We start from the raw sequence: 12419 nt of genomic DNA, 5'->3' as shown, positions 1-12419 counted from the left end.
GGGGAGGCCAAATAGTGCAGCCCTTCATTACACAATTACTCTATTTTTGTGCTACAGAAACAGATTAGTATAATTCAGCAGACCCTAGATCAGGGGAGCATACAATCCATTTCGGTCACTGGAATATGTTGCAAACTAGCTTGTTAAATAAAACACCCAGTGTGACAGATAGTTTTGTTTAAAAATCCACCACAGGACTTCCACTGGTGTCAACGGTGAGCTGTGTCTACATGTAAAATCAGCTCCCACACCATGAATTGAAAAGTCAGGCCAGATTCCTTCTTCAGCTGTGTACACTTGCATCTTCATGAAAACAGGGGGAAAGGTCCAAGTACAGAAGAGAGATGAATCTGAAACATACTCCTTAACATTGCCTGAGTACTGAACATTCAAAATATGAACACTGTCACCACGCTGGTATGTGTTGTAGTATTTAATGACAGCAAACGTAAGTGACTGTCAAATCATTCCTGTGCTCAGTAGCAGGAAGAAATGAATAATTCAGATTTATAATGCCTTTTTGAGGAAATTTAATTATTATATATTATTGCTTTTGCACAGGAGAGCACAGATATCTACTGGCTTTTAAAAATGTAAATAGTGGTGTTTATGTAGATTACACACTGTAGCCAAACATTTATTTGCATTTCTGCATGAGAGTTTTAGAAAACATGATATCTCTGTGGCAGTCAGGCTACTTTCCCAGAGAAAACCTCCCATTTAGTTCTGGATTCCTCTATGGCAAGCTAAGCTCATTGACAGAGAACCCCAAATACTCACTAATTCTCTGGAAGGAGCAGATGGTCCTGTGGGTCCCGGTAGTCCAGGTGGTCCTGGCAATCCCTCACCAGGATCACCCTAAAACAGGAATGAAGATAAATCAGCAAGGTCTTAATCATATAAGCACAAAGCAGGTTTTCAGCACTAGCTGCAATCTGTGAGAATTGCACACAGCAATCCACAAGAAACAGTAATGTCACAAGAAACAGCAAAAGTGTCTGCTTGGATGTTACAAGCAAAGCTGAACTTTCTTCATTTCTAAGACAAATTCCCAAGAAACATGGTCTTTGCACTGGCAAAGGAAGAAAGGACTTCTCCCTTTCTAACTTCTGCAATGAATTTGCAAACGTACAAGCAGCATTAACAGCATTAGTGTATATTTCTTGTCAGAATAATGTTTTACTGTGGATCTTGCATTTTTAGGGCACATTATATGCTGCCCCCCTAATAAATGAATAAATAGAAAGTGTGGTCACACCATGGTACTCAGTAAGTAAATTTCTTCATTTTATTGCCACCATCTGTAATACTTTTTCCAATACCACCACGTCATGATTATTCTTCTATGTGTTGACCTTTATCTACTGCCAAGACAATGAAAGACCCTGTTCAGAGCTGTGTCATTTTCTCTCATAATTACTACCATCTCTTCTTTTTTGGCTTTCTTACATCATCTCTGACATTTTGCTGAGGTTAGTTTGAAGTGCTTCTGCTTAAGATATTTACAACTTTCATTAAATTTTCTGCTTGACTCCAGCATTATGCACTCAAGTGAAGAGTTGAGGTTCTGCCTCAACTTTTTTAAGCTTAAGTTGGAAGTCTTTTATAATGTATCTTTTCATTCTGGACTATCTATGTGCCTTTTTCTGGAGAATTCAGTAAGCAGGATTTGGCCTTTTATTTTAAACTCTTGGGAGAAGGATATGCCTCTGCATCCCGTAAAATGGGGCCAATAGGATAATAAATAACTGGCAGACCAAACCGTTATGGTTGCTTAATATGCATGTTGTTTTCATCAAATGATTGGCACTCATTTAATTCCATTTTTTGAAGTCTTTAAATTGATTGATCCCACTTGCTTTTTACGTGATACATCTGACACAGGGAATGCCAGGAGAAAATACAATGCCCTCCTTTCCCTCCCTGGCTGTCTAACATTTCTTGCCTTTGGCATTCAACACCACAGTTCACTGTTCTGAGGAGTTCTTCAATGTGCATTTTGGACATTCTTCCTACATGGTGATCCTGGTTTCAGGACAGATACATGTTTAGAGGGAAAGAAAAAGCAATGTTACTGCTCATATCTCAGAGCTTCTCTCACCATTGAGAGTGAAAAGCTCAGCCTTCCCTCTACCAATGCTTTCATGTGGCACAGATTCCTACCCATCCATCCTGACACTGCAGTGCTGCAAGGTGTGACCTCCTTCCCACCTTGCACCAGGAGGAGCGAAACCAGACTGGTTGCACTGAGCTTTCTTAAAGGGGTAGAAGTCACAGAGACATAACTGACACTGTTAGCCAGCCTCTACTGATCTATGCTTTACCCTCTACCCTGCCAATTCGTTATCTGGGCTGATGGGCATTTTAATTACATTCTCTAAATTCATATATTCAGTCACATAGCAGGAAACACTGAATTTTACCTGCCTCTTGGTCACTTGCTCTTTATACTTGAGAATTCATTAGATAAATGTATTCATTCATTTCTTTGTTCCCTATGGCTTTGTCAAATGGTTCCTATAGTGATACTTCAGTCATATGCACAGAGAATGTGTTTAATTAATTTGGGGCTATTTTTACTGTCAGGCAGCATGTTCATTTACAGATATTCTTCATTAATTTTAACATATCCTTTGCTTTTTTTCAGTGATTATTACATCAGCTCCTGTCAGTGTTTTGTGCTTTTTCTCATGCAATTTCTTCCACTTTGTGTGTACCACAAGGAAGAAAACCTGCCCCAGCTCTCACATTTGGATCACAGTCATGTCTAGGAAGCCTAATTGTATCCATTCCCAAGGAGCATCTCATGGCTGTATCTCTGCACTGAACAAGGACCACAGTGAAAAAGTGACAGCCAGCTCCCCACTCTCCACTGATACGTAGCACCCCATTCATTCCCAGCTTTCCATTTTCAGTGAGAAGGACCAGAAACAGGCAAGTGGATCCTGCTACTGTTCCTCAAATTTAAATATTATTATGGTGACAAAGTGCTGACTGTCTTCAGAGACCATAACCAGTTTGAATTTTTTTTGTGTGTGCACACAGAACAATTCTTTAAGATTTGCTCACCCTATCAACTTAAGGAAGGGGTCCTAGGAAATCACACTGATTGGAATACTGAAATAATTTTCTGGACAACTAATACATTAAAAATTATTCATATATGTGAAAGAGGATCAGAGCACTGCCTTCTTGTCTGTCCTGCTTTCTGCTGCAGGAATTGGGTCTGGTTAAAGTATCACCAAGAAAAAGCTCCACATATGAGGCTGTCAGTGTTCCTTAGTGCTTTTGATTGTTAGGATTTTTAGCACCTGTTTGTTAACTTAGCTTCACAACACCTCTTTGACCTATCCCTTGAAAATATCAGCCTAATTTTAAAAATGGAAAACAAAGCTTAAGATGTCTTTACTAAAATAGCCATATAAGTAGTCAGGAATAGACTACAGGAGTCTTTTGCTTCCAGATATAGCTGTAGCTCTCTCTGTCTAAGCTACTTCTCCTGCTGCCAAAGTGTTCTCCTTCTGATGCCTATTCTAATCAATTAAATAAGGGACCATTCTTTGGCCCTGAGGTCAGGTAGAACAGACTGGCTGTGTTCATAATATTTAGGTACTTGGCCCTGGGCCTTCTTTCAGCCCTGTATGTTCAAAGTTAATGTTTTGATTTGGGTTTTTTGTGCAATTTTCATGAAATAACATGAGAACTATACTGCAACCCACCAGCTTGATGAGTATTTGAGAGTAAAAAGCCTGCTGGGATAGCACTGGGGGAGCACATAGAATGAAGAGACCCAACCTATGCAGTCTCATCTTGCATCATACTGGCAACAGTTAACAACCAATGCTACCCCTAAACAATGCCAAGGCATTATCTGAGACAGGTCTATTTGACATGGGCCAAAACATCATCAGGGACCATTCTTGGAAGTGTGAACCATCACCAGTTCAGTCAGTTCAGTCAGGGCCTGTTTCTTTTGGCAGTGTAGATGTAGCACTTGTTGCAGGAGATCAAAATGGTTACCTAAAAATAGTTGCAACTGCAGCAGCCTCAAAATAAAGCTTCTTTTTGCTAATTTGCATTTTGCTTCTAAGTAGAGGAAATGTAAACCACCATAATCTTGAAATCTTTTCCATTTCCTTTGTTTTCATTAAAAGCAGTCTGACTGATTTTATGGTTTACTAACATGAATTATTTATGTCAGTACCAAGCACCCTGGAAATGACTCTGGTCACAAGAATGGCCAAAGCAGATTTGCAGGGAACTTGGGAAGCGAATTGTCAAATGACGTTTAAGCCATTTTTTTCAGGTTTTTTACTGTGTGATTGACAAACACTATAGGGGAAGTTGAGCCTTTGCTAGATGGGCTATAGTAGTTCCACAGTGCAGAAGAACCAAAGAAGACTCCTAGTAAGTGTTGATAGAGAGGGAAAGCGCTATCTGCATCAGCTCTGTATAAGGAAAGAAGAGTGCAGAGAATTAGACAAATGGGGAGAGAGGGTTGTAGAGAATCATGGGCTACAGAGACCTGTGTAGCTCCTGGGCTACGTCCAGAGATTCTACTCCTGCTCAAGGGTTTCAGCAAAAGTCACAGAAAGGCTGACAAATGTGTAGATATGTCATTAAGGATTGACCAATATTGCAGACACAATTGCAGACTGAGATCAGTGCCAGCTCAAAGAAAACATTAATCCCTGCCACCAGTGGGGCTATGCAAGGTGGTACCTTTCTTCTCAGAAACTGCTGTACCACATGTTATCAAGGTTAGGAGGACATGTTATTCTTGCATATCACTGTCCCGGTGATGGCTCTCCAAGAGCAGAACAGCCATTGTTTCACCATGCCGTGCAGTCCACTCATGCAACGGAATAGTGAGTTGGCAGACTCTTGGCTCTACGTAGCTCCTGGGGCAAAACCAGTCTGTCCCTCCCACAATACAGTGAAGTGCTGTTCTCTGGATACAGTGTTGTCCAAAATGGGCAAATATCATTACATTAATTCCTAACATCTGTTGTTCATCACTCAAGTCTTGTTAACTCATTTGTTGCAGAATATTTTACCTTGAACTGTACTTTGCCTTTGAGTTATACCAAGATATATATATGTAAAACAAATGATTAATATTACATATAGAGTTATTATTAGTAAAAACTAGAAACTGTATATGACTATTCTCAGTGGTGTTTTTGTGATTTATCTTAGAAGCACTGAGCTGTTTGGGAAGTGTTGTAGAAAATCCATCTCTTGTAAAGTGATTATATTGGTTACAAGTTTTGGCATGATATGAAAATATGACTGAGGTTATTCAAAAAGGAAGGAACAAGAGGGAATGGGAATAAATTGAAATATAAGAAATTCCATTTAAACATACAAACCCCCTTCTTTTACTCTAAGGATGATCAAACACTCGAACAGGTTACCCAGAGGTGTTGTGGAATCTTCATCCTTGGAGATATTAAAACTGAACTGGTACAGTCTTGAGCAACCTCCTCTAGCTGCCTTTGCTTCGAGTAGGGATGCTGGACTAGACAATCTCCAGAGAGGCCTTCCCACCTCAGTGATTCTGGGATTCTGTGGTCCATGCTGCAGGTTTTAGCACCAATGGAGATGTAAGTAGCACCCTGTCAAAATCCTCCACCAATACCACAGTCCTTAATCTGGAATTTACTTCTCATTAATTTTTCCCTGTAGTCTAGAGTCTCCTGATTTCTGCTGCTGAAGTCTGCCAGCACAGTCCAGGGTTGGGGATAAGGTGAAGGGTGGGGAGGAATGGAAAGACAAAGTGGAGAGAAAGAGACTCCTGGCTCAACAAGTCCATCAGATTGCCCTTTGTGATCTGAGACTTCTCAGAGGTTTCAGAAATGAAGCTCTGAAATGCCTTTACAGAGCACCTGTAATGCCTGTTGCCAACTGATTTAATGTCTTACTGATAATCTCTCTTCCCAGCCTTAAGTGCCTGTATCCATACACTGCAGCGCTCCATTTGTGAGCTATCCTACCATGTCTCTGTAACCTTAGGGAGGTGATAGCCGTGTAACTGTGTATGGACTTCTGAGTCCTCCTGTTTGTCTCCACGATGCCTGCTTTTGTGAACAGATACCCGAGATGGGTTCCAGACATGGTGCTTTCACCAAGGGAGCACAAGAATTTCCCCCATCCTGCTGTACCTGGGATGTTTCCTAACTGCCTGATATACCTTCACTTCTCTTCAACTTATGATACCCTTTGCTCAATGCATCTCCATTACAACAGACAGACTATTCAGCTGGACAGAGAGATGGAGTGTTGCCATGAAGTCTCATGACCTGGTACCTGTACTGGAGACTAATTTTACCTTTGAAATTATTCTGGACCCTTTCAAATTGAATCTGAATACATTGTTTTTATGTACTCATATTACTTCATGAGTTAATAAGAATTAACACAAAACATATTACATATTCATAAACCCATTTATAAGGGTTATGTTTGTGAATTTATGAAGCCTAATTTGTTTTGGTAAACAGATGAAACGAATTATTAATTTGGCACTTGGAGTAACTGGCTGAATGACAATTTTGTGTAAAACATGTGCTTTAATGATAGATTAATCCATTATAGCTCACTTCAGCTCAGAAGCAACACAAGTTGTTAGCTCTTATTTCAGTTATGTTCATGTCATAAGGGTAATATGGTTATACTGCCTCTGTTAAAACACTTAGCTGTTGAGGTAAGTTGCACAGAGCAGTTATATATAACAATTGACTTTTTCTTTATTAAGTGTTAAATATATCTTCCCTAGCTTTCCTGTGAACACCCAACTTTTTCTACTGCTGACGTTTATTCACACTCTTGAAAATCCTTATGATTCTGTTATGACTGCCCTTCCTACAGATTCATGAGTGAACCGCAGGATGTTTAAATTCTTACTGTGATTCCCTATTATTATTTTTTTTTTGTACTCTCAGACTGTCCAAGCATAAATGGTATCTGACTGATTGTTGGTTATTAACAGGCCACATACCTTTTCACCTTTTAGGCCTCCTTTTCCTTTCAGTCCTGGCAACCCCTGAAGTCCATTTTTACCCTAAAAGGAAATATTTTTTTAATTAAACATTATCTTTTATGTAGGTTAAACAGGCTGTACACTAATCAGCAGAGGCTGGATGTGAGGGTGCTAGATTCTAACTCTTGGTGTGTGCAGTGGGAGCAGATACAGGACTTACACCTCTATGCAGCTGGCAGTGTGCAAAATGTGCCTCCCACCACATCTACTCTGCCCACAACAAAGTGACAGTGAAGCCTGTTTGGGGGATACAGATGGAAACCCTTGGCAGGCTGCATTTGGGTTTGACTGGATGCCAAGTGGACCACACAGCACTGATGACAAATATTTTAAAAACTATAATGTTCCACTAGAACAAATAGTGACAGCTGTCTGGAAAGTCCTCTTCAAATTTTCTGTCTCTTAGCCATTTACTTATCAAAGAGGTAAGAAAATCTTCATTTATTCCAAAGTTGCTGAATATGCTTACAGCAGGTAAATTCTGGGGTGGAATTCTGCCTCTTCCCTAACAACTTTCAAACTATGAGAAAATGGACAGTTGGAAGAAATTTGCTTCTAATTTCATGCAGAAGTGATAGTCAACAGAGAATAGTGAGATATATTTGTAACACACTACCACAAACTGCTGCCCTGAGGGCACCAAATCATACCATTGGCATTAGCCTGTTCCCAGCTTCTACTGAAATCCTTTTTGCCTTGACCCATCTGAAAATATTCAGTTCCCACTAAGTAGGATGCTTCCTGAGGACAGGCATGTGACAGGGAATGACAGACAGGAATAGCATTTCACCCCATTTTCCATTCTAAACTTCACCAGTCAAATTAATCCTAAATAGCCTTTCTATATATGTTCATCTTATCTACAAGGAACACGCATATGCTCTTCCTGTAGAGGCTTGATCATTGGCTAGAAAGAATTCCCGCCAGCTTTAAAGTCAATGCTATTATAAAGTGGTGCTTTTTATGAATTCATTTAGGACACTGGAAAAAAATTCAGGAGGCAAATAAATTCTGTTTTCCCTAATGGCATTTTGGGAATTCGGACAGCTGTGATTATAGACTCTACTGCTCAAGTTTTAGGGCTGTGCTAATTTTAAAGGTGGTTTATATAAACTCATTATGGAGAAAATAAAATGTATCTGTAAGACTAAAGGTTTTTTTCTCCTATTATTATTTTTCCTATAGATTAACTGGTATCAAGCTTATAGAAAAGTGGCAAACACACGGCCAATATAAATCTAGTGCATACTAGTTTTATTGCTGAGTGAAGCCCCATCAATCCAATAGGAAAGATGCATACGTATATGCAAGATCAGAACCCAGCTGCACATGGACAAAAATGTATTTATAAAAAATACAATGCAATAGTTCATTTCACAAGATATAACAAAATGTCTATGGTAGGAAACAGGATTGTTTTACAAGGATTTATTTACCAGGACAAAACAATTGCTTTTAAAGCATTTGAAATGCATTTGAAGAATTCTCTATAAGACATTTCCCCATTATTTTGGTTTCATAGAATTTTCTTTGAAAATGTTCTGCTTGAAAGCATTTAGACTTCTGTTAATACAGAGAATGTAAACCTATTGTCAAAAAACACCCTAATGACACATAACCTGCGTTTAGGCTACATATTTGCAAAACCAGCTACATTCTCTGAACAAACCAACACATGCAGGCAGCATTCATGCAGGAACTGAATAATGCATCCCATTAATAACTACATAATTATTTTTTTAATATCTTAAAACGTACCAATTTCATTTGAGGTTCGTTTGCAGGGGGCAGGAACAGACAGGAAGTTCACAGCAGTGGTGCATGGCAGTATACAAAAGGAGGAGCAGGCATGGTAATGATGACAGCCTCTGGGTTGTGAATGTCTTAGAGAGGGGAAAGATGCACAAAGTGTCAGCAACAGGTAATGAGTAAGGAAACAAAGAAGCCAGGTAATAAAGCATCAACAGAGGACAGATACTCAACAGCAGCTGAGACACTCATGGAATATGACAGCTAGGGATTTGTTATTGTGTGCATTACTGAGCAATAGTTCACCACGGAGGGTGCATATGCAATCTATCAGCAGCTTGTGGTGAACTGACCTACGGACGGGAGTCATCTGGAGAAGGGAGGAAGGAACAGTACAGGAAAGTGACAGCAAATGCGACAGAAGAGAGGGTAAATAGAGGAACACAGAGAAAGGAAAGCAGGAAGGATGAGGCAGAACATGCCGTTGAATTACTGCACAAAAGTTGAGGGGTGAGAGGTACATCTGGAAAGTTAATAGCAGCTGAGGTTAGGAGCAGGCAGCCTGTGTCTATGAAAGGTCAGTGAAGCACTTTGTTTTGCCCTGGAAGAGGCGTGGGCCTGAGGTCCTCTTTTTGAAGCCCCTCTCTGCAAAAAATCTAACCTCACAAGGGCTGGACTCCTTATACAGCTGCTTATGGCATGGCATGCCTCTTACTTTCCTTGCAGCTGGGAAATCATAAAACCTGGGTCCCTCTCTCTTGGCAACCTTGGGAAGTTAACTACAGCATCGGAGCTGCCTTCTAGAAAGAGCACATGGAGAAAGCACTTTGCTGCTTAAGCTTCAATGTAGCTGAGTCTCTGAGAAAAAAATGGTTTCTTTGGGTTTTTTTGTTTGTTTCTTCAGATAACTAAAATATGTATAAAAGAGTACTTACAGGTAATCCATTTTTACCCGGAATGCCCTAAAATAAAACATCTTTGTTAGAAAGGTAAATAAAATACTGTAACAAAGAAGCAACAAAAGAGAAAAGCAATTAAGTACAGCTTGATGTGTCATACATAGTCAAAATAACAAACCAGAACTATAACAAATACTATGCCACAGAGTGATCTGTTTTGCACCTCTGTTTAATGGATACATCTTGTGCTGATGGTTCACAAGGATATGAAGTGTCAAACAGCCTGGATATACAGAAGCCACTGAAGGAGGCATGTGAGTTCTGAAGTCCAGAATCTTTGAACACGACAGCTGGGAGGGTGGTGCAGCACTGCAAAGGCTGCCCGAAGAGTTTGTGGAATTACTGCGCTAATAATGCTAGTATGTTGTTGGCACATCAGTTGTTTGCCTTGTACTTTCTGATGATTGTCTCTCACTGGGCCCTTGTATAGCTGTTAGCACATGTGCATAGCAGATATGACACTCCTGAGTTGATTTGGTGGGGCTAAAACCCATGTTGTAGAAGTATAACTGATGACAGCATGTAAGGCTGTGGAGTTGCAGCCCTTTATGCATGTATGATGAATGACTATTACCCTTTCTAAAATACATGCATTCTTTCAATAGACGGAAAATACTTACAGGCTGACCATGTTGTCCAAGTTTCCCTGGAGGTCCAGGAGGTCCTTGCTCTTTTTTGTACACATCTTCTACTCCTGACCTTCCTGGAGATGCTGTGGGACCATGCTCTCCTTCCTGACCTTTCTGGCCCTGAGTAATTAAAATGTGAAATATGAAAAATGTGTTGCATTACTTTTCCCATTTTCCTCTCCCTACCCACCCCCCTCCTTCTCTCCTAGAACCTCTGCTTTGTTCAGTGCAGTCAGAAATCTGTTAGACACCATAAAAGCAATATAATCCATTCCACAGAGGTGGTCCATATTAGAGATCATTCATGCAAGTACAAAGAAATTGCTCACTGAGCTGGAGAAAATGAGAGCTGGTTACCTAGATGCAAATGAGCATAGTCTAATTTCATATCTGCACCAATATGCACAGTCTAAATCAATAATGTTGGTCTGCAAAAGACCAGTTTCACAAACTCAGTCCAGCTGGGAGAAAACTGGAAGTTAAAAAGAGAAGTTTAGGAATGCTTTAGCTAGTTCCCCTGAGATCCACAACTCTAACAAAAAAGGGTGACATATCCACCTTGGTTAAAAAGGAAAGTGACAGGAGATGAAACAAGGAAACTGATAGCAAAGAGTAAAAATGGGCAACAAGCAATAGTGAAAAATTGCTAAGCATCAGTATTTGGTCAAGATAAAGTAAGAATAACAAAAAGAATAATTTAAATACAGTGGGAACAAAATAAACCCTTTCAGTGGTGAAGCTCAGATATTAATACATATTTAAATCAAAATCCAGTATACAGGATGGAACATCTGAGTAATTTTTGTATCATATTTTGAAACAAGCACTAGGATTTACTCACATTTTATAGCAGCAATGAAATATTTTGCATTCCATTAGTAGCTAAGGAAACTAGGAAGGATGTAATATGGTAACTATCCAAGCATTTTAAAGTTAGCAGGATAAGAGTTTTCAGCAAAGGAGCTGTGAGATGATTTTTTAAAAGATCTTTCTCGGTTTTGTCACTAGGAAAGTTCCCAAAGATTTTTTCATCTGGTCTCATTAGAGATTTTTCCCTATTTGGAAAAATATTAGAAAAGAACCTAGTTAACTAAGCTGTGGATAAGATCATATCCTGAGTGGGATAACCGGATTGTCGATAGAGGTTGTTAGAGTACTGAAGGAGCTATGGCAGGACCCCTCTCAATTATCTACCAAAGGTCATGGGAGTCTGGGGAGGTTCCTGGTGGCTGGAAGCTAGCCACTGCTATTCCAGTTTACAAGAAGGGTGTGAGGGAAGACCAGGGAACCACAGGCCTGTTAGTCTAACCTCAATTCCTGGAAAAATTATGGAGAAGACATTACTAAGTACTACTGAAAGGCATTTAAAGAATAATGCAATCATCAGGTGCACACAGCATGGCTTCACAAAGGGAAAGTCCTGTTTAACTAATTTGATATCCTTCTATGATAATGTCACTCACCTAGTGGATGAAGGGAAGACAATGGCTGTAGTTTTTCTTGGTTTTAGCAAGGCTTTTGATACTCTCCGTCACAGCATTCTTCTGGACAAGTTGTCCAGCTGTGGGATGAGTGGGTTCACAGTGTGCTGGGTGAAGAACTGGCTGAAGGGCAGAGCTCGGATAGTTGTAGTGAATGGGGCTACACCTGGCTGGTGACTGGCCACCAGTGTTCCTCAAGGTTCAATTCTAGGGCCAGTTCTGTTCAATATATTAATCAATGATCTGGATGCAGGAGTTGAATGCACCATTAGCAATTTTGCTGATACTAAACCGGAAGGTGTTGTTGACTCTCTTGAGGGACAAAAGGCCTTGCAGAAGGATCTAGATAGATTTGAGCATTGGGCTATGATTAATGGGATAAAATTTAATGAGCCAAAATGCTGAATTCTACACCTAGGAAGGAGTAATGCCAGGCACAAGTCTAAACTGGGAGAGTACTAGTTGGAGAGCAGCCCTGCAGAAAGGGATCCGGGCAACAGTAGGCTCAGTATGAGTCAGCAGTGTGCCCTGGCAGCTGAGGGCAAACTGCATCCTGGGG

The 12419-nt window shown here is 40.1% G+C and overlaps 1 protein-coding gene across 5 annotated transcripts in view; it reads right to left on the bottom strand.

Moving 5' to 3' along the window:
• COL15A1 (collagen type XV alpha 1 chain) overlaps window positions 1-12419 on the bottom strand; it is a 163503-nt gene that overhangs the window by 79571 nt on the left and 71513 nt on the right. For 3 of the 5 annotated variants that reach the window (XM_075083831.1, XM_075083832.1, XM_075083835.1), the window contains exons 8-11: window positions 10371-10499; window positions 9727-9753; window positions 7001-7063; window positions 781-858 (exon numbers count right to left, since the gene is read on the bottom strand). In XM_075083831.1, the coding sequence (XP_074939932.1) occupies window positions 781-858; window positions 7001-7063; window positions 9727-9753; window positions 10371-10499 (297 nt within the window). The remainder of the gene's footprint in view (window positions 1-780; window positions 859-7000; window positions 7064-9726; window positions 9754-10370; window positions 10500-12419) is intronic. The other 2 variants (XM_075083836.1, XM_075083834.1) reach the window with 2 other exon arrangements.

The sequence above is a fragment of the Phalacrocorax aristotelis genome, chromosome 2, assembly GCF_949628215.1.
Source record: "Phalacrocorax aristotelis chromosome 2, bGulAri2.1, whole genome shotgun sequence".
Taxonomy (NCBI): Eukaryota; Metazoa; Chordata; class Aves; order Suliformes; family Phalacrocoracidae; genus Phalacrocorax; species Phalacrocorax aristotelis.
Note: the sequence above shows the minus strand (reverse complement) of the source record. Positions and strands in the feature narration are given on the sequence as shown.